Source organism: Oreochromis aureus, linkage group 6, assembly GCF_013358895.1.
Source record: "Oreochromis aureus strain Israel breed Guangdong linkage group 6, ZZ_aureus, whole genome shotgun sequence".
Classification (NCBI taxonomy): domain Eukaryota; kingdom Metazoa; phylum Chordata; class Actinopteri; order Cichliformes; family Cichlidae; genus Oreochromis; species Oreochromis aureus.
This window is the reverse complement of record NC_052947.1, coordinates 4875494-4902036: the sequence shown is the minus strand read 5'-3', so window position 1 is coordinate 4902036 and position 26543 is coordinate 4875494. Positions and strand designations below refer to the sequence as shown.

General features: G+C 39.2%; 1 protein-coding gene and 1 pseudogene across 2 annotated transcripts in view; one reads left to right on the top strand and one right to left on the bottom strand.

The window, feature by feature from the left end:
- LOC116324284 (E3 ubiquitin-protein ligase pellino homolog 1-like) overlaps positions 1-26543 on the bottom strand; it is a 37486-nt gene continuing 10943 nt past the window's right edge. Inside the window, exons 1-7 of one of the 2 annotated variants that reach the window (XM_039613859.1) lie at positions 19941-19993; positions 10703-10863; positions 5074-5203; positions 4401-4502; positions 1696-1893; positions 1425-1613; positions 1-1070 (exon numbers count right to left, since the gene is read on the bottom strand). In XM_039613859.1, the coding sequence (XP_039469793.1) occupies positions 492-1070; positions 1425-1613; positions 1696-1893; positions 4401-4502; positions 5074-5203; positions 10703-10788 (1284 nt within the window). In that variant the 5' untranslated portion in view covers positions 10789-10863; positions 19941-19993 and the 3' untranslated portion in view covers positions 1-491. Of the gene's footprint in view, positions 1071-1424; positions 1614-1695; positions 1894-4400; positions 4503-5073; positions 5204-10702; positions 10864-19940; positions 19994-26543 lie in introns of those variants that run through there. The other variant, XM_031745230.2, reaches the window with a different exon arrangement.
- Positions 11473-11591, top strand: LOC116330659 (annotated as a pseudogene).

Here is a 26543-nt window from a genome sequence, read left to right as displayed (position 1 = left end):
AAAAAAAAAAAAAAAACAATCAAAAAATTATTCTTACACTCCAAGAAAAAAAAAAAAAAAAAAAAAAAATCTAAAATCCAGTGTTTCCCCTGAAAAAGCTTCCAGACCAACATCTGCACACACCTCTTAACTGGATCTTGTTATCAGCTCCTTAAGGCAGCACGAGATAGTAATCAGCTATAGAGAGATGCAGGGAAATGTTGCACTGACTCATAGGACAACATTACATAAAAAAGGTAAAAGAATAAATTAAGTGTAAGTAAGTTAAAGATCATCACAGCTTTTCCAGACAGCTGTATCTGGGGAAGAACCTTCACCTTTTTGGTGCCTGAACCATATACCTGTATAAAAGGTAAGAATCAACCCAATAAATGCACTTTTAAAAATCACACTAAATTAAGTTAAATTAAGTTATGAAAATTTCCAAACTGTAAATAGTTGCATCCCTCTTTTGTTGATTAAGGCTTCAAATAAAGAGTCAAGAGTCGTTCCTAATCCAGCGGGCTTTGGAAGATCAGTTTGACACAGCCGGTCTCCCCACTCAGCGGCTGGATGCAGAATGGGCAGGCGGCATGGAAGGCATGTGTGCCATGTGGCAGCGGGATCTGACTCCAGTACACAGTTGTTTTTTCTGAACAAACATGGCCACAGGGGACAAAGGCGTGGGTAGGGGACTCCGCATCTACGTAGAAGCCCGGCTCGCAGCCAAGCCACAGTGGCACATAAGGGCCCCTCGCACGGCACATAGGGCACTCTCGCTCCTGACACTCTGCTTCGACCTCAGGATCACGGCGCCCTCCCCAGCCATGGTAGCCATGCACATGGCCGCAGCGCAGATATGCCCATGGCTGCTTCTCATCCAGGACGTCCTTGCGACGCAGGCTGGGGAAGGCCAGTGTGTTGAAGCCCACGGGACACTGTGGCCGCCCGGCATTCAGCTCCTGCCGCAGGGCCTCCAGGTGTTTGACTGTGGGAGTGAGGGACAGTCCTTCGGCTGTGCGCCACAGCAGGGTGGCACCACACAGGTCGATAAGAGACCCATCCACCAGCTCGTTGGACTCAGATTCCACCTTGGGGGGGACAAATAAAAAAATAAGGAAAATATGGACATACACCTGGGATTAATGACCTGAGCCTTGCGCATGTCTGTGTGTAACAGGTTTACATATCTTTGCGGGGACCAAAAATTGTAAGTTTACTATACTTGTGGGGACCAACAGCCCTTATGGGGACAAATTCCCCTTCCCCACATGTTTGAAGACATTTTTGAGTCTCAAAATGTGGTTTTAGTGTCAGGGTTACAATTAGGTTAGGATTAGGGTAAGCAGCTAGGGAAACCACATCAATTAGATGTCCCCACGAGGATATGAAAACACAACTGTGTGTGTTTGTGTGGTGTGTGAGAGAAAACAGGAGTCGCTCACCATATTCCCCCTCTGCTGAGCTGATCTGGTCTCCCGCAGTGTAAAAACATTCCCACAAACTGAGATTTCCCTCCACTGACCAGGTTTGGAGTCCTGGCAGAAGCCGTGGCGAGGATGCATCACGAGAACTCCATTTGTCGTCAGTGCATCCATCTGCCCATCCTGCATTCTCCACTTGGCTGCCTTCTCCTATGAAGAGGTCAAATGTATTTTTAGCACATTCAAACTGAAGAAATGTTATCACAGGTAATGAGCAGTTTGTGCATTCTACCCCAAGGAAGATGTTTTTCGACGTGTCAAAGCCTGCGGCATAAATCCGTGCAGAGTAAGGTGGGTTTCTTTGGCAGATGATGCGGCAGGCAAAGCGGGAGATGGTGCTCTGAAGTGTCTGACTGTCAACTTGGTTCTGACCTCCAGGCACAGTATCCGTAACCACAAAGTCAATGGGACTCTCTGTAGAACGGCCAATCTGTAATTACACAGAAACAAGTGCTCATATCTTGATTGTTTTCAGTGGTGTTCATTATGCTACCTACAGAACCTACAGAACATATTTTGTGGTAGACACCACTTTAATAAAGAAAACTGACATGTAACAATGTCACTCATCCAGGACAAGTTCACTTTGACCTAAAAAGATAATACTGAAAATCAAAAGGTTTCACATCCATGTAGGGTGTATGCTTTTCTTTTTTTTTCTTTTTTAAAATCTTTTTATTAGTTTTCTTATTAACATGAAACATACATAAAATATAATTACCATTATATAAACAATCACATATCTATGTCTATACATACATATTATATACCTAAATGAGTATATACAAAGGAGGGGAAAGAAAAAGGAGCAAGAGAGAGAGAGAGAGAGAAAAAAAAGAAAAAGAACAATATACCTGCCCAGACCAATATATATAAACTTGGAACAGATATGGGAGGAGGCCATCCCTCCCAGTTTACTTATTAAAGTAATCTATAAAGGGTTGCCAAATTAGGTAAAACCATTTAACATTATCTCTCAATGAAAACTTAATTTTCTCCAACTGTAAATGATACATTGTGTCTCTTAACAAAGCAGAGTGAGTTGGGGGGGCTTTATTTTTCCAGTTTAGAAGTATAAGGCGTCTTGCAAGCAATGTTATAAAACTCAAAACATTAATTTGTTTGTTATTTAAGTCTTTAACTGTAGCTACACCAAAACGTGCCATTACTGGGTCTGGGGGGAGCTGTTTTTAAAAAAATGTCAGACAATGTTTTAAATATTTTCGACCAGTAGGTGGCGATGTTGGGACATGTCCAAAACATATGTGACAATGAGGCAGAATTCTGGCCACATGATCACATCTTGAATCCGCCCCTGGAAACATCCTTGAAACCTTCAGTTTAGACAAATGGAGCCTATGCAGGACCTTAAATTGTAGTAGTCTGTGCCTGCAGCAGACAGAAGTGGAGTGAACCAGTTCTTGTGCTTTAGTCCATTGATCTTCAGTGATGTTAGTACCCAGTTCCTCACTCCAAGCGTTTCTCAAGTGGTCTAATATAGTTGTACTGTCTATTTGCGAAAGTTAGTTGTAGATCCTGGAAATAGCTCCCCCATTCCTCCTGTAATCTTGGGTCTTTGGAGAAATGTCTTTTTTTATTTATTTTTTTATTCTGGGTGTCTTCTTATTCCAGATAAACTGAGAAATTAACTGGTCTATTTTCTTGAAAAAAGTTTTTGTAATCAATATTGGGATACATTGTACAAAAATAAAAATCTGGGTAATGTGCTCATCCTAATGATATTTATTCGGCCAGCAAGCGAGATGGGCAGTTTAAACAGTCTTTCCAAGTTCTGTTCAGTTTGATAGTATAAATTAATAAAATTATGTTTGAAAAGGCCAGAGAATTCACGGGTTACATTTATTCCAAGATATTTGAAAGTATTTGAGATGGTAAAAGGAAACGAAGTCAATGTAGCGCTATCTAACTTTTCTGAAGAACTAATAGGAAACAATATGCTTTTTGTTAGGTTGATTTTGTATCCAGAAATTTTCCCAAATTCAGTTAAAATTGTCATAATTTTTGGCAATGATTTAGTAGGGTCAGTGATATATAGCAACAAATCGTCTGCAAAGAGAGACACCTTATGTTCTACACCAAATCTCCTTATTCCTTTATAATCCTTTGCAGAGCGTAATTGAATTGGGAGAGGTTCTATGACAAGTGCAAATAGCAATGGGGACAGAGGGCACCCTTGTCTTGTAGAGCGGTGGAGGAAGAAAGGACTAGAAGTTATATTATTTGTGTTAACAAAGGTCTGAGGTTTTGTGTAAAGCAGCTTAACAAGGGAAATATAATTAGGGCCTATGCCAAACTTTGACAGGGTCGAGAAGAGGAAATCCCACTCGACCCTGTCAAAGGCCTTCTCCGCATCTAGTGAGAGTAGTATTTCAGATTGATCGTAAGTATTATGTGTATATATAACATTGAATACCCTTCTAATATTAAAAAATAACTATTTTTTTTACAAATCCTGTTTGGTCCTCTGACACAACTGTTGGGAGAACTATCTCTAATCGCATAGCCAGAATTTTTGCCATTATTTTATTATCTACGTTCAATAGACTTATTGGTCTGTACGAACCAGGTTCCAAAGGATCCTTACCAGGCTTGTGGATTAAAGAGATAGTGGTATCACACATGGTTGAAGGTAAGCATCCTTTAGTTAAAGCTTCGTTATATACCTCCAAAAGCACGGGTGAAATCTGTTCGCTAAAGGTCTTGTAAAATTCAGCACTATACCCATCTGGACCGGGGCTTTTTGAGCACTGCATACTTTGAATAGCCCGATTTATCTCCCTTAATGGTATTGGTTGTTCTAACAATACTTTGTGTTCTATATTGATAGATGGAACTTGAATAGAATCGAAAAAACTTTCAATTATGTCTGGATCTTTTTTTAAGTCTGAAGAGTAAAGTGCTTTTCAAACTACACACCTGGAACATGTCTGTGTTGCTGTCATGAGTGTACTCCACCACCACTGTCTGTGCGCGAGACAGTGTGTATGAAATACTGTGTTGCTCCTTGTTGCTGACGGCCTTAACAAAACAAACAGGAAAGAAGAAGCTCTGTTAGTGTGTTTAAGACATGAAAGAATTTCTTCTACAGCAATCGCGGGGATGTTAATACTGATGGAGGAAGTATGTCAGGAAGAGTATTTTGAAACTGGTAACAAATTCAAGATGTTTTAGTTAAATCCTATTAAGGGTATGTTCCATTTAGAGCAGGGGTCCCCAATCTCAGTCCACGAGGGCCGGTGTCCCTGCAGGTTTTAGATCTCACCCTGGGTCAACACACCTGAATCACATGATTAGCTCATTACCAGGCCTCTGGAGAACTTCAAGACATGTTGAGAAGGTAATTTATCCATTTAAATCAGCTGTGGTGGATAAAGGACACATCTAAAACCTGCAGGGACACCGGCCCTCGTGGACTGAGATTGGGGACCCCTGATTTAGAGCATCATATTTAACCTGCAGACCTTTAAGATAGAACTGATTAAAAGAGCTAAATATGCGTTCCATATTCATTGTAGTTTCCTCACACTCTGTCATATTTAGATTAGAATACACCAGAAATGTGCCACTTTAATTTGTGTTGAGCTCTCACCTTGGCAGCTTGAGGTGTGCATGACATGTGGACAGTGCTCGGTTTCACACCGTTGGCCTTGTTTCTGCGACACAAAGCGAAGCGGCTTTTCCGCCTCCCCTTGTCTCCACAGGGTAGAGACCCATTACACCTGAACACAGAGGATAACGATGAGCAAAACTGCCTTATGGTCAGCTGCATTTCAAAAGGCATTTTAATTTGAATAATAAATTACTATGAATGAATGAAACAAAGACAACAGCAAATCAGAAAATCATCTCCTGGGAGCTCAGCATTTAAATCAACTCAGAGTATGTTCATCTAGAGTTAAGCAGTGAGTAAGGAAAGAAAGTGTCAGTGGTGCTCCAAATACTAGGAATCAACCTGGGAATGGAGAGAGCAGTGCCTCCATTTTAATCCACTAGACTGAGGAAATTTCTACTCTACCTGAGCACTCAAAGTGCATTATTCAACATGCCTTGTTCACTCATTTGCACAAGCACTTTTTTGTATGCTTCATTGCTTTCTAACATTCACACACTGATGGATGTATCGAAGAGCAGCTTGGGGTTAGTAAGGATATCTGGTATGCAGACTGGCGCAACCAGGGATCAAACCGCACACCTCCAGACTAGTAGAGGACCTGCTCTACCTGCTGAGCTACAGTAATGTGTCACTGCTAATCATGATATTTAACTTATACAACAGGAAGGAGAAAGGAGTAGTTGTAATTAACTTAGGCCACTGTCTGAATAAAAGTTTCCATCTAATTTATTTATTTATTTATTTTAGGAAAACACAGATTTAAAGAAAGCTTTAAAGATTTAAACGTGGTTATCCCAACTGAGCCTTCATTAAATCAACCAAAGATACACAGGAAAGAAGGTCAGACACCAACTAGGGATAAACCGAATGACAAACAGAACAACATTGCCATCCCTTATGTAGCAGGTTTATCAGAGAATTTTCTCCAAGCATGACTTCAAACCCCACCACACCCTCAGACAAAAACTGGTTCATTCCAAGGACGAGACTCCCACACACAAACTAAACAATGTAATGTATGCTGTGTAGTGCAGTGAGGAGTGCTCAGACCTCTACACTGGAGAAACCAAACAGCTGCTCCATAAACGCACAGAACAACATGTGGATTTCACATGACATACTGTCATGTTTTACTTGAATGGTTTTACTTGAAACCTCTGCTGATAATGACTCACACTAGGGCTGTTCGATATAACGATATATATCGGATGACGATATAAAAACGTCTATCGTTTCATTTTACGCTATCGTTTGTTTCGTGGTGTCGCAAAATAAACTGTTTACGGCAATATTTTTTCATTATTTTGATGGTCACTGTAGTGGCTATATTAATTTCCTAAAGTTCTCTCTTTCTCTTATATTTAATATAACCACACTACCAACAGACAAGCGTTTGTTTTTAAGCATTGTCGTTAGCAACAACGAGGGTAAAACCACCTAGTGTCCGCTTGTTTATTTTCCACATAAACCTTTCACAATAAAGCTCAAGATCCTGTTGAGACTTTTCAAAATAAACTGAATCACGTGAAAGATGCAGAGTATTTACGGATGAGAAGCAAAAAGAGCCGCCAGGTGCTAAAAATAAACCTTAGACTCAAACGTTAGAACAGGCTTTTTTCCCCGCAGCACGCTGTGTAATAAATACTCACAAAGAAAACGGCGGCCGTTACAACCTATGTCTAAAAATGTATCGTTTCATGCATCAGTTAAAACACTCGACTCCAGGTACGCGACGCCCAGCTGGAAACGCTTCACGCAAGTCGAGCTGCCCGACATTCACAGAATTTACAGAAAGTGTTACATTTTTGTGATTTATATCGTTATCGGACGATAGATGTCTTAATATCGGGATATGAGATTTTGGTCATATCGCACAGCCCTAACTCACACCTTTTTTCACACCTTGGCTCATGTGATGAAGCACATGATCAATAGTGCCCTCTTAAGGGAAAACTAACACTAGGGTTTAAATACCTGGGAATCTCCACTATTTGGTTTTACAACTGAAGAAGCCTCTCAGATTAGAGGTGAATCGTTTTCAAGAAACTTCAAGAAGTCCAGTCGCTTTCTTTCCAAGCTTCTTAGACTACCATGACCTGGATGACTGAAGACGTACACAGACATATTCAGTAAAAATGTAAACCAAAAGAACATTTACTCCAATTTCTTAAAATCTCTGCTTTAATGTTCGCCAATGTAACCATGTCTAATCTGATCCAATCTTAACCTGCCTGGAACTGGGTCTAAATCAGTGATCAGTTTTGGATCCATCCTGCCTTGCAAGTGGACTCCACTCTCTTCATTATGAGACCCTCGGGTGGATCAGGTTCAGAATTGGCCCACCATGTCCCACTTTTAAGTGAAAAAATTGAAATTCAGACTCTGAATCTCACGACACTGTACCGCACAAAATATTGTTTGACATAATTTGACTAAATTTCAATCTATGAACAAATTTTAACATGACATATTCAGAAGACGGACTCTGCAGCTGCAATTAAAGCTCTCTTTGAAATGCATTTAATACAGTTTAAGTCTTAAATTTCAGACTCTTCACATCATCTCCAAGATGACAGCCATCTTTCCGTGTGACTGATTACAACACAACAATGTGTTCTTTGGCTAAAGCTTTATTTAAACAGTGTTTGATAAAGTGACACACAGTCATGTTTGCAGTACGAAGAAACTGTGGACAAAAATGCAGCTCTTAGACGGTCAGCCAGAGTCACAGAGTTAGAAAGATGAAGACTATAGTTTTTATTCTGAGCTGATATACATCTGTAACAAAACTGCTGTTTCCACCTTATTTATGATGAGTGTGAAAGTGCTCAGTAAGTGAGTTGGAGTTGAAGTTAACTCACTTTTTGGAAAAGAAGACCCAAAGCGTCCCTCAACTCATGGTTAACAAACTCAGAGTTGTTAGCTAAACCTGCAGATCCCAGGTCTGCATGCAATAGAAAAACAAATAAAACAAAACTTCTCTGAATTTCCCAGACAAACTGTTGCAGCCTTACCAACAACAAGGAACCACCTAAGAGAAATTTATGCCTGACAACCCTAGCAGCTTTACTTTCAGTTTTCTCTGCTAGTTTGTGTTGGCTAAACACACCGAGGCCGTTTCTCTGTAGTGTAGGTAAAAAGACAAACAGAGATATTGCCCAAACATTCCTTCCACAGCTTTCACTGCAGACAGGAAGCTTTGAGGGAGGGAGCAAAAAAGTAACTACGGTTTCAGTCCAGAATTAAAAGCAGGATGCTGTGGTTAAGAGATTTATAGGTTATCCAACTGAGCCATTAGGATGCCATTAAATGTGTTTGTTTTTTAAAAGCAAACTATCATGTTTTGAAAATTAACAAAAAACAGAAAAACAAAACAATGACAGCACTGCTGTCGTCCTGATCTGTTTAACATTTGAAAACACAATCCTGATTGTTATGGGGGCTCCAATAAGAGTCAGTTTAACTGAAGTTATCTTCAGAGTCAGGCTGCTGCTAGCTGCAGGTCAAGTAAACAGTTGAGACAAGCCATTCTTTCACTGGATAATACAAACTTCCTGCGTTTGAGATGAAGTACCAGCCACCTTTTTCTTAGACAAACACTAGCCACCCCAGTTCCGCTGTGGCTCCACTCTATGAACCACGCTACAATGTATGTTTTCACAAACTATGTGGATCTTTCTAATTAAATCTTTTGACTAGTGTAATTGCCAGTTGCAGGGCAATCCAGACTGTTTAATTCCACGTGTGGTCACAATAATACAAAAGCAAACAAAAGGGCTAAAACCACAGCAGCCACCACGTTCCTGACCCGACCTCCCTGAACTGCAGGCTCACTCTTGTGTGCACAGTGAATGGCCTTTAGTCAGGAAGTCGGCAGCATTTAATGGCTGCAGTTGAGTTTCCCAACACACTGGACTGGGTTTAAGCTTTAGTCATGCAGCACCCAACTGAATTTCTCACACTACAAGGCACGTTAAAATAAAGAGACTTGCTTTAACCAACCCAAGTTTAGTAAACTTCTTACCTAAAACAGTGAAGCTTATAAACTTAAAGGCCCTTTTAGATCAACAACAGCACAATGGCAAAACATTGTGCACTTTATACTACAGCTAAAGAAGTTGAATATTACAACCATATTTAAGGATCGGTTATCAAACTCAAAAATGGTTTTGATGACATCAAAAATATGTCTGCAATATCCAGCTGTTTTACCATTTGATTTAGAATTACAACGTACATTTTAGAAATTAAAAGGGATTTTAAAGAGACTTTTACCATGTTTTTCCACTGACGGATTTTCAGCTCGCAGTTGTTTGGCTGTGGTTACACCAGTACTCTACAGTTTATAATCACCTATGAGCCACTGGTGTAACGAAGGGTTACACCAGAACAGCTACAAATGGTCGAGATGGCCTCAAAAGTTTATCATGATATATCATGGAAGTTTGTGATTATGATATTTATAAAAATATAGACAAAATATTGAAGAAAGTTGTATAAGTGATTGCAGCTTGCAGGCACTAAACTTTTTTTTAATAAGTGCAAACAAAATTAAGGATGTATCCCGTCTTCCTTTTCCAAGATTTTACTGTCATTAATGACAAACACATTCATGCCTAAACCCAATTAAAAATAAAACATTAAGCTAACATTAGATGTCTTTGGATTGTGGGAGGAGGCCAGAGTCTTTTACATGTAAATGAGTGGGCGTGACATTTATTGAAAACATTTAGTTTTAGTCCATATTAAAAGTCCCCTATCAGTTATGCATTTTCAACTCCTTTTTCTACATCCACTGTATAGAACAGCTTTCTAGTAGACACACCTATAGTATTAATTTCAAAAACCTATGTCGCCTTGTTCTCAAGTTATCATATTCACAAGATTTTCAGAAAACTTACTCTGACCTTGAGATTGAGGTCACTGAGATTCAAACTTGTCCCAGATTTTTTGTAGATGTGCCTCTGGTATCAATTTGAAGCTCCTACGTTGCTTTGATCTCGAGTTATCGCATTCACAAACTTAGGTGCCCACGCCACCCGCCTGGCAGGGTGATGACAGTACCCCATCTTTCCACCTGAAGGACTTTTACTCTGTGGGTTTAGAATGAGTTTGCCTCTGTTGTCTGTGGGTTAAGAATGACTGTGCGTACACAGTGTCTGCATTAACCACTTTTCCCTTTGACAAAAAACAAATACGCGGATGTTGATTCCTGCCGTGTCAGTTGTTCTTTATCTTACCTCTGGCGGAAGAAATTCATATTTATTATGCATGAGACAACAGAACTCAAATGCAATCCCTCCTTACAACTAAATCCCCCTGTTAAAAAAAAATGTAAGAAAGGGCTTCCTCTTGTTAAGCCAAAGAACACTTTGTGTTTTCACCATCATTGATTTCTTACCTGAAGGAAGTTTTATGTGTGCCTGTGGGTAAAATAATAGTAATTTTTTTTCCCTTCCTGGAAGGTACAAGAATTGATCAAAAACGGCTTATTTCCTATACATTCAACAGTTTAAAAAAAGATTTTAAAGAAAAAAAAATGGTCTGAAGAAGTTCTGCTTTGATGACTTATGAATGTATGTGAACTCAGTAATTAACCTCTTACCCCAGAACGATGAGCTCCCCATATTTGACAGGTCCTTTGGTGGACATAGGGTGGGTGGAGATGTTTTCCTGACCCAGCGAAAACATCTGTGCAGGTTTCTGAAGAAGGCAGGCTAAGTACCATCAGAGATTCTCCACTGAAAGAGGCACACAGCCCACCACCTGCAGACACAATCAGACCAAGGTTTATATTCTTGCATATAAAATCATCAAAAGTTTTCATGATTCTGTTGGACATTTCATGAGGTTTTAAAGAAAAATAATGAAAAACATCCATCACTGAATATTCACTTTAAAAACCTTTGTGTGTGTTTATACGAATGCCTAAAGGCTTCAACACAATCCTATTCATTGCTACAATACACCCAGTGTCTTTGTACTGGGAGCAACAGTGGCACACAATGTATCCATTCAAATCTAGTGAATGTTGTTGGGGTAATGCAGGGTCCATTTTATCTGCGAAGGCTGACTCACTCAGAAACACACCAGAACTGATGTTATGTTCTTTTGTACTATGAAATAAACAAAAAAACAGAAGAACAGAAAACACTTAACAAGCTGAGCCTTTATTCAGAATCCCAGCTCTGATGTCAAAAGGCCAAAGAGGACACATCATCATCATCATCTAAATCTGCGTGTTACACAATTATGACAAATACTACACTGATCTCGACTGGTTGTCACACAGATGTGGGTATGCTGAAGGACCCCCGATTTTTTTCTTTGAGCGCAATCCCTAGAGTTAATATTCCAGTTTATGGAAACAGTGTGGCTTACGGCCATACCACCCTGAGCATGGCCGATCTCGTCTGATCTCGGAAGCTAAGCAAAGTTGGGCTTGGTTATTTCTTGGATGGGAGCCCGCCTGGGAATACCAGGTGCTGTAAGCTTGAGGTCGATTATCTTGTTAATAATTTTACCTCCTCACTACGTACGACTCTGGATACTGTAGCTCCTGTGAAAACTAAGGCCTCAAATCAGAAGTACTTGACTTCGTGGTATAATTCTCAAACACGTAGCTTAAAGCAGATAACTCGTAAGCTGGAGAGGAAATGGCGTGTCACAAATTTAGAAGATGATCAGTTAGCCTGGAGAAATAGTTTGTTGCTCTATAAGAAAGCCCTCCACAAACCCAGAACATTAGTGATAGGATTTCCGGCTCTTTTTAGAGAACCGGCTCTTTCGGCTCGGCTCACTAAAAAGAGCCGGCTCTTTCGGCTCCCAACCGGCTCTTCAGGTTGTTTTGTTGCTTTAATTGATTTATTATTAACAACAATATAAAATTATGCACAAAAGGAATTACTAATGTAGAAAAAAAAAAACAAAAAAAAACAACGTGGTTTTATTTATATACGTTTATATATAAATATATACCAGACCAGGAAACACTTGACCCCTGTTTCAATCCAGGGGGTCAGTGTTAACATTGTGGAGGACTATAAATACCTTGGAGTACACATTGACAATAAACTGGACTGGGCTGAAAACACCACAGCACTTTACAGAAAGGGCCAGAGTCGTCTCTATTTTTTGAGGTCGCAGATGTCAACAGACTCGATAAACTGATTCGTAAGGCCAGTAATGTTGTGGGGATGGAGGTGGACTCCCTCAAGGTGGTGTCGGAGAGGCGGATGTTGTCCAAGATAAAGACAATGTTGGATAACACCTCCCACCCACTCCATGACATGCTAGTCAGTCACAGGAGCACGTTCAGTGAGAGACTGAGATTACCGAAAAGCACCACTGAACGACACAGGAAATCATTCCTGCCTGTGGCCATCTCCCTGTACAATTCATCCACTTAACACACTGTTTACTGCAACAGCTACACCCTTCTTGCACATGTTCTTTTCAGCTATTTATTAATAAGTGACTTTTATGGTTGGACCGGTTGGGGTGAGAGAAGCCAAGCACTCATATATATTCAAATAATTTAAAAAAAAAATGTTAATTTACTTGTTACTACCACACACCAAATCCAGTCGTTGGTACTTCTTGGCTTGTGTAGCCACTAGGTAACAAAAGCTCAACACTGCCCCTAGCATCCTGGAGCACTTCCGTTGTGTTTTGTATGTGTTTTGGAGTTTGTACGTGCGTCGGGGTTTGTACGTGTTTTGGAGTTTGTATGTGCTTTGTCTCTAGGGGCCACCGTAAATATACTTTTATTTATTCACTCCACATAAAATGTAATAAATAAATCATATAATACAAAAAAAACAACTATTTACATTTTAACTTTTAACTATTTAAATTTTCAGCTTTTTCCTTTTAAACAAATTTAAAGTAAAACAACACAAAACACTGCAAACCACAACACAATTAAATATAAATTAAAATATGAAAACAAAAAGAAGATGCACATTCTCTGTCATATAGGCCTGCATGAATAAACTTTCTCAATCCTTTATCATCCGCAACTGAAAATAGTTGTGGATGATTACTATACCTTTCTAATGTGACGTTGTCATCCCTGGCTCTCTTTCTCTCTCTTTCCCTCCTGCTCTGTTCCTGTGCTACTGCGAGTGTAACTACCGCCCCTGCCCCCTTTTCCCAGCACAAAGCACAAGGCTTGCGTGCGGAGTGAAGCGGAAAAAATGTGCGAGAGTGGGTGAGAGAAAGAAAAAAAACCAAAAAAAACCCCATGGCTCCCAATAAGGAGCCGGCTCGCGTCGTTCACTTCAAAGAGTGGGGTCTAAGAGCCGTTTCGTTCGCGACTGACACATCACTACAGAACATTTTACTATTCGTCACTGATTGAAGAAAATAAGAACAACCCTAGGTTTCTCTTCAGCACTGTAGCCAGGCTGACAAAAAGTCAGAGCACTGTTGAGCCAACCATTCCTTTAATGTTAACTAGTAATGACTTCATGAACTTCTTGACAAATAAAATTTTAATCATTAGAGAAAAAATTACCAATAATCATCTCACAGATGTAATATTATCTACAGCTACTTTTAGTACCATTGATATTCATTTAGACTCTTTTTCTCCAATTGATCTTTCTGAGTTAACTTCAATAATTGCTTCCTCCAAACTATCAACGTGTCTTTTAGACCCCATTCCTACAAGACTGCTCAAAGAAGTCCTGCCATTAATGAATGCTTCAATCTTAAATCTGATCAACCCATCTCTAATAATCGGCTATGTACCACAGGCCTTCAAGCTGGCAGTAGTTAAATCTTTACTTAAAAAGCATCTCTAGACCCAGCTGTCTTAGCTAATTATAGGCCAATCTCCAACCTTCCTTTCATTTCAAAAATCCTTGAAAGAGTGGTTGTCAAACAGCTAACAGATCATCTGGAGAGGAATGGCTTATTTGAAGAGTTTCAGTCAGGCTTCAGAGCTCATCACAGCACAGAAACAGCTTTAGTGAAGGTTACAAATGATCGTCTTATGGCCTCTGGCAGTGGGATGGTCTGATATCCTTGTGTTGGTGTTGTTCCCACATCATCATAATAAATGTTGTTCCAGGTTCAACATTGCAACTGACCAATCACATTGTTGTGACGTAATACTTTTGCAAGCCAAGCGATTCATTCATTTATTAAATTCCAATGTATATTCCAATATGTATAATGCTTACTGTTTATTAAAGAACAGTATCCTGAAATGCAAAGAATTCAAATTGCTGGATCGGCAGTTTCTCGCAAGTTAAGTAGATTTTTTGTTTAAGGCGTTTTTTTTCCCCCCCAAAAAAACCCGCAACTGACCAATGTGATTGGTCAGTTGCAATGTTGAACCTGGAACAACATTTATTATGATGATGTGGGAACAACACCAACATGAGGATATCAGATCGTGCTCTGGCAGCGTTCGATACTGTTGACTAGAGCTGGGCAATATAAGATTTTTTCATATCACGATACGTTTTTTTCATTTCAGGCGATAACGATATATATCACGATATAAGCCAAATAACTATTTGTAAGATTTAAATGTGCCGTTGCTCACAAGTAAAATGTGAAATAATCAGCAGCTTGTTTTGATTTAAATATTTATTTCCCATAATAAGTTCAACAGGGTAGATGTACTTAAGGAACATGAGACTTCAGTTTCAGATAAATAAAGGCAAATATTGCAAACTACACAAAAGGCAGCCGCTAAAGCGTTTAAGTTTCAAAACAGAAAAAACAAAACAGACTACTAAATTGTCAATTCCACTTAGAAACAAAATTTTAATTCTAAAAATAAATCTTAGTTTGTTTTACAGAAGAACAGACAAAATTGACTAACTTTTGTCAATATCAAATAAGCTGAGAACTAAAAGGAAATTCTCAATCTCTCCTTGTTGTATAGCTTAGCTTTTCAAACAGTTTTAACAGTTACTTTAGTCTGACAAAAGCCGAATGACGAATTAGCACTTTCAGTCAGAGATTGAGCATGCACCGCTTTATTGTATTTCCAGACTTGCTTTCGGCACAATTTACAGTGCGCGCTACTCTGTTTTTTGTCAGACTTGAAATAGCCGAAATACCTTCACACTATGGAACTTCTATGGCCATTCCGTTCAACAATCTTTCCGGCATTGGAACCATCATCTGTTTTTTCTTCAGTAACCTTCGCTCACGCTCTCGGTTGATTTTTCTCTAGTCGGCACACTCATTTCCTCCATTACCTGGGCAGCCCGGCTGGCTGCTTCCCAAACAAATACACATGTGCGCCTTGGCACTTGTGCTGCACGTAACAAGTCACGTGATGTGACGCTGCGGCTGTGATTGGTTCGGCTCTGCGCTACTTAATTTGGATTGGCTGTTCTTTTTTTTTCTTTTAAGAGGACAAGAGAGATGAGGCCTATCGCAATAGTTAAATTTTTCTATCGAGAAAAAGTTATTTCGCAATACATATCGTTATCGTTCTATCGCCCAGCTCTACTGTTGACCATAATATTCTATTACCGTGATTAGAGCACGCTGTAGGTATTACAGGCACTGTGCTGCAGTGGTTTGTATCATATCTATCTGATAGAATCCAATTTGTACATGTAAATGGAGAGTCCTCTTCACACACTAAGGTCAACTATGGTGTTCCACGGGGTTCAGTGCTAGGACCAATTCTGTCTACATTATGCATGCTTCCCTTAGGCAGTATCATCAGAAGACATAGTATACATTTTCACTGCTATGCAGATGACACCCAACTCTATCTGTCCAAGAAGCCAGATAACACACACCAATTAGTTAAACTGCAGGAATGTCTTAAAGACATAAAGACCTGTATGGCCGCTAACTTTCTGCTTCTTAATTCAGATAAAACTGAGGTTACTGTACTCGGCCCTGAAAATCTTAGAAATATGGTATCTAAGCAGATTCTTACTCTGGATGGCATTACCTTGGCCTCCAGTAACACTGTGAGGAACCTTGGAGTCATTTTTGACCAAGACATGTCCTTCAATGCACATATTAAACAGATATGTAAGACTGATTTCTTCTATTTGCGCAACATCTCTAAAATTAGAAATATCCTGTCTCAGAGTGACGCTGAAAAACTAGTTCATGCATTTCTTACTTCCAGACTGGACTAGGGATGGGTACCGGTTCTGACATAAACGGTAGTAACCAGACCGAAAAGCAGCGCACATTTCAGTGCTTTATTTCGGTGCTTTTTTTCCCCTGAGATGTCATACACTTTGGATTCTAGCCAATCATTTTACCTTTCCAAGGATAGTAGGCGGGCCCAGGTATGTACGTTGTTTTAGAGCAGAGCTACAGATTAAAAATGCCCAAGGCGAAGCGGTCAAAACTCTGGCTGTACTTCACAGCAAAAGATGCAAACTCAGCAGCCTGCAACAAGTGCTTTAAGGTGATACTGTGCAAAGGAGGTAACACCTCAAATCTAATGAAACACCTGGTGACGCATAGCATTTTTTTAAAAGCCGAGAAATGCACCGTATTTGATAGCTTGCTGCAAGACCCCACACAGAGCACATCTACTGTGGGTGTGGTGCCTGTTATCGGACCTGGAGTTAGCAACATCCCCCAAGAACCCGGAGTCCTGGCCCTAGCCCTGCCAGTGTAGCAAAAATGATGACGGATGATGATGGTAGCAGCAGCCGTTCTTCTCTGGGTGAGTAGCTTAATGTTGTTCGTGTGTAATTTACGTTGAGTAGGCTAACCACGTTATTAAATTAATGCATGTAAGGTGAACTAGCAAACACCATCGTAGTTACATGCGGCTGTCTTCTTGTTTGATGGCAGATACTCCCTTCACCCTGGCCAAAAAGGCTAAAATGACCAAAGAAAAAGTGGAAAACAGCTAAACATGAGAGGTTTTTGGACAAAGTTTGTGTTTTTTCCATTGTTTAAGCACCGGTTCGAGCACAGTTTAAGCACCGGCACCATTTCAAAAGTACCAGTTTGGCACTGGTATCGAATAAAACCTAAACGATACCCATCCCTAGACTGGAGTACTGTAATTCATTATTATCAGGAAGTCCTAAAAACTCTGTGAAAAGCCTTCAATTAATCCAAAATGCTGCAGCAAGAGTACTGACAGGGTCTCGAAAGAGAGAGCATATTTCTCCTGTTTTGGCTTCCCTTCATTGGCTTCCTGTTAAATCCAGAATTGAATTCAAAATCCTGCTCCTCACATACAAGGTCTTTAATAATCAGGCCCCATCTTATCTTAATGACCTTGTAGTACCATATCACCCTATTAGAGCACTTCGCTCTCGCACTGCAGGCCTACTTGTTGTTCCTAGAGTATTTAAAAGTAGAATGGGAGGGAGAGCCTTCAGTTTTCAGGTCCCTCTTCTGTGGAACCAGCTTCCTGTTTGGATTTGGGAGACAGACACTCTCTCTACTTTTAAGATTAGGCTTAAAACTTTCCTTTTTGCTAAAGCATATAGTTAGGGCTGGACCAGGTGACCCTAAATCATCCCTTAGTTATGCTGCAATAGGCATTGGCTACCGGGGGATTCCCATGATGCATAGAGTTCTTCCTTTCCAGTCACCTTTCTCACTCAGTATGTGTTAATAAGACCTCTCTCCATTGACTTGTACCTGCTATTAATCTCTGTCTCTCTTCCACAGCATGTCTCATTCCGTCTTCCTTCTCTCACCCCAACCGGTTGCAGCAGATGGCCGCCCCTCTCTGAGCCTGGTTCTGCTGGAGGTTTCTTCCTGTTAAAAGGAGTTTTTCCTTCCCGCTGTCACCAAAGTGCTTGCTCATAGGGGGTCATATGATTGTTGGGTTTTTTCTCTGTATCTATTATTGTAGAATCTACTGTACAATATAAAGCGCATTGAGGCGACTGTTGTTGTGATTTGGCGCTATATATAAATAAAACGGAATTGAATTGAATAGATCACCATCACAGATTCAGGTATTATTCTGCTCTTTGTTCGACATTGCTAATGTTCTGAAAATACCATTTTAAGCAATGCTTTTTTTTAAAAAAATGCAATTTTTAAAAAGGGGTGTTTTTAAAAAAAATATTTCTTAAATCAAGTTTTAAGGAGTGCAAGAAGAAAAACTATCAATGAGTGGTGGCTATAGTAACAGGCTAAGAAGGACAAGTTCAGCATAGCTGATGGACCAGTAAAAGTTGTGGAATGCAAGCCGACTGGCCATGACAGCGTTTTCCTATAATCACATTTTTCGACATCACCCAAGAACAGGGAAAAAACAACTCAGCGTTGAGAAAATAAGTATATTACTGCTACATTAAACTCATCTTTGACATTTTACCTGACCAGCTCAGTTATTAAGACATTAATTTATGATGCATCTTCGTTACACCCCATCCAGAACTGATATCTCTGTCTCACTGCATTGAACAGTTTTCTCCATAAAAGTAACAATACAAATACTGAATGAGTCAAGAATGTAAAAAATACACGTGTGTAGATTAAAGGTTTTAGAAGATTCAGCTTCCATTTTTACCTCAACACAAAGGTTGACAATACAGCAGTAGTGTAGGTGACGCCCATAGCTTACGGTGAAGCTGAAGCTTCTCCTCTTCCATGATTGTTCTCTCTGCACCCAGCAGTAAAGCATACAAATGGCTGTTAAACCCTGATCTTTTGGCTGTGGGGGAAACTGGTTACATATTTGTGGTATAGACTAAAATGATTAGCTAAATGTTTAGTGGAGAAGACTGTTGTTGACCTTTTAAGCTTATGAGCAAAACACTAAAATTTCTGTAACGTTCACCATTATTTATATTTAGAAGTACATTACAAAGCAGAGTTGTCTACAGCCGATAAGTTCAGATCAGGCCTCAGAGCACAAGAAGAAAGAAGGTAGGAGTAACAGTTAAGTTTGGCAAACATCATCCAGCATAATCATTATTCCAGGCAGGACAAACTGAAGCCTTTACGGCATGTTTCCTCTTAATACCACAGATAAAAGCATGATACAGCTGAGTGACGGGAAACAAGCAGTATATCAAGACACTATCAAGATAAGCTGGTATCAAAGCAACTTAGCAGAAAATGTATTAAAAGCTGTTAGGATGTGGCATTTCGCTTCTAGATGAAGATATGTCGATGGTGATAAGCACTATTCTGTGTTAGCGTGCACTGAAAAGCTGTGCTATTTCTTGCTTCCTGTCAGCCTTTCATTTTAGCACATACTTCACACCCAGAAGCCTTTCATGTGTTTTCTGCAGTATCAGAGCTTTTTGAGTTGTTTTTCCCCACTCAGGTGTCCTCATGCTCTTCAAGTTTTTAAGAATCCATGAACTTTAAAACAAAACAGTTACCTTACGCATTTTCACTAAAGCAAATTTTAATAATCAGCCTACTTTAAATACTGTTAGGTAAGATAATCTAAAACAATTTTGCATAAATAAATAATAATGTATTATTATTAATAATAATAATAATAATTAAACAAAAATATTAAAAATTACATACATCCGTAAATGGTATTATTTACTGATTCTTATTTGCAAATATCATTCAACATGCCCAGTACCTGCTAATCCAGGATAAACACATGCACCGGTACGTTTCTACATCTACAATTAATTATCAACTAGAGCTTTAATGATAGGTGTAGTACGCCACCTGCCTATCTTGAAACACACCCCTGAAGGCTGACACTAGCTATGGCTGAATCTCAATTGTGGACAAGGACAGGGTCAGCTGAAGATACCACAGACCAGTATATTTAATGATGCAGCCGTAACTTGTGTTTTCTACTGCAGTCATGCCAAGATGACATCTACTTGGAATTTTATATTTAATAAAATTGTTGAATAAAAAATTCTGACCCTTAAACTATAGATCTGTAACACCTGTTGCATCTGCTCACTGAAGTTCATAGCGTCTGGTTCACATCATCTTCATCAGAGACCATTCCTGTCTGGACACATAAGGTTAATCACTTAGAATAATTGATTTTCTGTATACTATCACCAAATGTCCTCACTGTATGGATCTATCTCAGGTTTACCTTAAAAGGAAAATGCATTAAATGAACTGAATTAATCTGTTGCTTCCTACAAGTAAGCACATATGTCACTTCTTCAAGATGCAGCACTTGCAAAAGAAATTATGTTGTGAAGCAGAAAAATTATCAACATACAAATTATTCTGAACAAATCTGTAACATTGTAATAATTATTTTACATTACACGGTTTCCAAGTTCATTGCTATAAGAATTATATAGACAAACAGCTTTCAATTTCTGACTTCATTTTCAAAACATCCTATGGCTAAAATTTACTGTGAATTAATTAAAGATAAACCTTGGAGGATCTCCCCTGCAGCTGACTGGAAAGCTTAAGAGGTAATGTGGTTTCAGTGCATTTACAACAAAGCGATGTTCTCATGACATGCCAAAAATGGCCAAAGTTTATTTCAGTGAACTGCAGGGTCACAGAGACACACAGTCACTATCTGTAAATTGACACCAGATAACAAGGTTGACTTCTAAAGGGACTTCACTCCTCTTTAACAACTGTTCTCTTGTGCATCTTTTCCCTCTTCTGACAGCAATGTCGATTCTGACATACAATAAAGCCCATAATTATTCATACCCCTGCCAAATTTTGACTTAAAGTTACTTTTGTTCAACAAGCAAGTTCTTTTTTGAGCAGAAATGACACAGGTGTCTCCCCAAAGATAATAAGACGATGTACAAGAGGCATCATTGTGGAAAAAAATATTTCTCAGGTTTTATTTATATTTTAGCAAAAAGTATCATGTCCAGAATTATTCATACCCTTCTCAATAATCAATAGAAAAGCCTTTATTGGCTATTACAGCAATCAAACACTTCCTATAATTGCAGACCAGCTTTTTGCATGTCTCCACAGGCATTTTTGCCCATTCATCTTTAGCAATGAGCTCCAAATCTTTCAGGTTGGAGGGTCTTCTTGCCATCACCCTGATCTTTGGCTCCCTCCACAGATTCTCAATTGGATTCAAGTCAGGACTCTGCCTAAGCCACTGCAAAACGTTAATGTTGTTGTCTGCTAACCATTTCTTCACCACTTTTGCTGTATGTTTTGGGTCATTGTCGTGCTAAAATGTCCACTGGTTCCCAAGGCCAAGTTTTTCTGCAGACTGCCTGATGTTGTCGTTGAGAATCTTCATGCATTGCTCTTTTTTCATGGTGCTGTTTACTGTGATTAGGTTCCATGGTCCATTGGCTAAAAAACACCCCCAAAGCATTAGGTTCCCACCACCATGTTTGACAGTGGGGATGGTGTTCTTTGGGTTGAAGGCTTCTCCTCTTTTTACGCCAAATGAAGGAAACATCATTGTGACCAAATAATTCAATTTTTGTTTCATCTGACCATAACACTGAAGACCAGAAACCTTCTTCTTTGTCCAGATGAGCATTTGCAAAGGCCAAACAAGCTTTTGCGTGCCTTATCTGGAGAAGTGGCGTTTTCCTTGTTCTGCATCCATGGAAGCCAGCAGTGTGCAGTGTCCATTGGACTGTCTGCCTTGAGACATTGCCACCAGCAGAGCCCAGATTCACCAGAATGGCCTTGGTGGTGATCCTTGGATTCTTTTTCACCTCTCTCACTATTCTCCTGGCCAGCACAGGTTTCACTTTTGGCTTCCGACAACGTCCTCTGAGATTTTCCACAGTGCGGAACATCTTGTATTTTTTAATAATACTTTTCACTGTAGCTACTGGAACTTGAAAACATTTGGATATGGCCTTGTAGCCCTTTCCTCACTTGTGAGCAGCCACAATGCGCAGCCGCAGGTCCTCACTGAGTTCCTTTGTCTTAGCCATGACTGTCCACAAACCACCTCACTGAGTTCCTATGTCTTAGCCATGACTGTCCACAAACCACCTGCAGAGAGCTGCTGTTTTTCACCTGTTGAGTTGATTAAAACAGCTATTCCCAATTAATCAGGGTAATTAGGATGCTTTAGAACAGCTTTGACTATTTGGAATGGTATGGAACTTTGGATTTTCCCAGAGACTGTGACAGTTTGTGAAGGGTATGAATAATTCTGGACATGATACTTTTTGCTCAAATGTAAATAAAAGCTGTGAAATATTTTTTTTTCCACAATGATGCGTCTTGTACATCATCTTATTATCTTTTGGGAGACGCCTGTGTCATTTCCAGTCACAAAATAACTTGCTAGTTGAATAAAAGTAACTTTAAGTCAAAATTTGGCAGGGGTATGAATAATTATGGGCTTAACTGTAGATGCTCTGTTCACACTGCAACTCAGAGCTGTTTGTATCCCGCCTTTGTGACCCATCTCTCAATTTGTAATCAGGCTCAGCAACACAAAGCTCAAATAGAGTCACGGCTCCTAGTTTGGGCAGCTGTTTCTCACCACTGGCACGGTGACGATTCAGCCTTGATGTCATTTGATGGAAGCGTTGTTACTTTAGCTTATCAACATCAGCCTCTTATAAAAGACTACTAATGTTTAGTGTACCATAATTAGTTAACTTAAGTGGATGGGTATCAGCTGAATACCTGACTGCAAACTACATTGTCTGCTGCTTTCTTAACTTTTTTTAGTCAAGAAACTCAGCAGTAACAGCAAGACAATAACATTAAGGTTGGCGGTTGGATGATGGTTGACCATCGACAATAGACTGATCGCTTTTACAGGAGTGATTTCTTTATTTATTTGCCCATGCCTAAGTTTGCTAATATGTTGGTTAATGCTAAGAGAAGCAGTCAACAGAAAAAAAAAAAAAAAAAAATAATAGCGCTGTTTTAACACTGCTCTCTTCACGCAAATGCAGCTCATTTACTCAAACTCATAACAGAGAGAAAGGCAGAAGCCTATGTTCAGAAAAAAATATTTTATTTAAAATAACTTTTTTTTATTATTTTAAAAATATATTTTAAATAAAATAAAAAAAATACTTTATTTAAATTTTTTTTTTTTTTTTTTTTTTTTTAAAACCCACACACAATGGTGGGGAGGGAAACAAAGTGAAACTGGCTTCTTTTTTCCACTATAACCGTGTTTACATGCCATTTCAGCGTTCATCTGTCTTAAACAACAAATACAAAATTTAACAAAAAGTACCTTAAAAATCAAAATGTCTCTTCCAGCAAACATAAAAGAAAAATCTCAGACGTAAAGTTAAGGCTTTTGTGCGATTTAGCGCATCTCAAATAAATACATAAGTGAATAATCCAAAAAGTAGCTATGTTAATACTGAAACAAACAAGAAAAGAAAGTAAAATATTCCCTCCAAACAAAACTTATAAATTCTAAACGTGCAGATCAGTCGGTGCATGATTATATGGCTCCGCCCATCAAAAAGTCACCTGCGCAAATATATTGCCTATTGTCGGTTATTGGACTGACAAATGTCAGTTGGAAAAATTTTACATATCGCCCAACCTTAAATAATATACATCAAAAATACAAATTTCCCCAGTTTTTTCCCACATGGGAATGAAGGAAGGCTGTTAACAACTGCAGTCACAGTACAAGGTCCAGCTCTTATTGTTATTAATGACAAACTGTTTAGAGCAATTAAAGGTACTAGCATGCGTACTTTCCCAAATTCTTATTTCTGCATTTGGTGTCAAACAATATTCCACTGCAGATACAAATACTGGTGACCGTTACATTACGCACAGCCAAGGTAGAATGTGAAACAAATACAAATGGAGAACATAACATCACATTTGCAGGAGGATGACAAAATTAACATATGAAAATCCAAAGTATTGAGATTCATAAAAAATCTTTTTGAAAATCACAGATGCTCATACTCACTGTATGGAACAATTTTCAGGCAAAGTTTTGTTGAGACTGGCGCACCCAGAGAGATAAGGTACATAGACATATACATACATGATATAGAATAAATATGCTGAATATACCTTTTCCTGAATTGGTAATTATTATAAAATAAATAATAGCTGGACCAAAGAAAAACATGCAGTCATGTAATTAACCTTTACCTGCACTAGTTTTATTTCACCACGGTGACTCTCTTCTGTTTACTGCTGGTTTGTCCTCACACACATTATCTGTGAGCTGAAGCCGCCAAGTGACAAATGAATTGAAATAACATTACTATCACATATAATAACATTTCATGCTGTTTAATGCACCATTAACGACATTAAAAAGTCGTTCCAATCCAGCTTTTACAATGGGAATAAGACCAACATCTGATCCAAGTATCGGATGGGTGGATCCCTACCTCATTATGCTAAAAATGATGAGACAACGTTGGGGTACATAAATTATTAACACCTGCAATGCCTAACCTAGTTCATGTTTATATGCACTGTGTACTTTCAGTGGACACACCTCCACCTTTTCAGAGCAGGAAATGCTGCCCATTTTCTTCAGGATCTGAAACCCATTTGAACTGCTTCAACTGAGCTAATAACCAGTCTTGTAAGGTCAGATTTCAAGGATAGCCAATGTCAGGCTCAACTGAAGCCAAGAACCCCCCCAAAAACCCCAGACTAACTTGAACTTATCTCCTTCAGTCTTATCTGCGACACGAAAACTCTCGATCACATTTATATTAACAAGTGCCACGTCTCTAATGTGAGGTACTCTACTTAGTGGACAGATTAAAAGTTTACGATGCTTGACGTCAGTAAATTGCTCTAGTATTAGCAGATGTATTCTCAGGGTGTTGTTCAGTTACTCTTGCTGTAAGACTTTTGCTAAGGCTTGAAGTCATAACCCTCCATGCCTCAATATAAACGCTAATCTCACACTATGGAGATGCAGTTGATTATTCCTAGTTAATCATATACATTTTTAAAAGCCATGGGTATTTCATTCATTTATTTCATCTTGAAGATCAAAATTGTAGCTGAAAAAAAAAAACAAAAAAAAAAAAAAAACTGCCACAAAATCTTTATTACTACTACTACTACTATTATTATTATGATCATTATTATTATTATTATGATTATGATTATTATTATTATTATCATGATTATTATTATCATCATCATCATCATTGTTGTTATTATGCATATTTTTCAAATATCAAACATATTTTAATATGAGACAAAGACAACCTGAATAAACACAAAATCATTCATTTACTGAGGGGGGAAAAAAAAACAAATAGCCACCGAATTAAATTATAAATTATCGGGGCACGGCTATGGCGCTGAACTGAACATACGGCTTTTGGTGAGCTCCTGGTGTAAAATCCTTAGAATTATACTTTTACGCCACGAACAGTAAAATTTACCACCTGTGGCCATTTAGTATAATTTCACGCAAAAATATACCAGCGAAGAAGGCACTAAATAAAGTTAAAACTAACCCTTCTCCAAATGAGGACGACGACGTATCGTATGCTAGTAGTCAAGCTAACTCAGCAGATGATGCTTGTCTTGAGCCACGCGTAGGCGAGAATACTGGAAAGGCCCACAACATGGATGTGATTCAGATTCTCAACGAGATCAGGAATGACTTTTCCACAAAAATTGATGTGGTGCTGAAAGCCATACAGGACGTTAAGAGGGACGTGCAGGACTTCTCGGCATGCATGGATGAAGCAGAAGTGCAAATTAGCAACGTAGAAGACACCGTTAACTCAGAGAAAAACAAGTCTGATGCGCTTGTTAAACAAGTATCTCTCCTCACAAATAAACACGACGAGCTCGAAAACTGCTCTCGCCGATCCAACTTGCGACTAGTTAACATGCCGGAGAAAATGGAAGGAAATGATGTGGTGGCTTTCCTGTAAGACGGCTCCCTGAGGCGCTGGGACCTGAAACATTTCCAACGCCACTCTACATTGAAAGAGCACACAGGCTGCCCAGCAGGACACATCCGAATCGACCCAACACTCCGCGAGTCCTCATCGCAAAGTTTTTAAACTTTCAGGATAAAGTCCGAGTGATGTGAGCAGCCAGGGTCAAAGGCAAAGTTATCTGTGGCGGCAGGGAGATTTTGTTTTTCCCAGATCTATCGGCAGAGCTACACCGGAGAAGGAGGTGTTTCAACAGGGTAAAACAACAGCTGAGATTGATGAACATACGCTACGGAATACTTTATCCAGCCAAGCTCCGAGTGCCGTCTGACAGACAGATACGCGAGTTTGAAACCCCAGCAGAGGCTGAGAAGTTTGTCCAAGGCTTAAAATCTTCTTGAATATCCATCAGTATCAGCTAAAATTGCTTATCATGGGGATTATGAGCCAATAACATATTTGCTGAGGGTTTGGGACTTCACTATTCGGTTGGCACGTGACTTTTCTATGCCCTTTTTTTTGTTGTTGTTGTTGTTGTTGGTGGTGGTGGTGGTGGTGGGGTTTTTTTTGGCTCTTTTGTCCCCAGAAGTAATGGGTTCTTCACTTGTGTTATAAGCTGCAGGAGAGACTCTAATGAACATTTCAGATATACACATGTTCGTGAAAATATTTACTATCGCCGGGAGACATATGGAATTTGTTAGTTATATT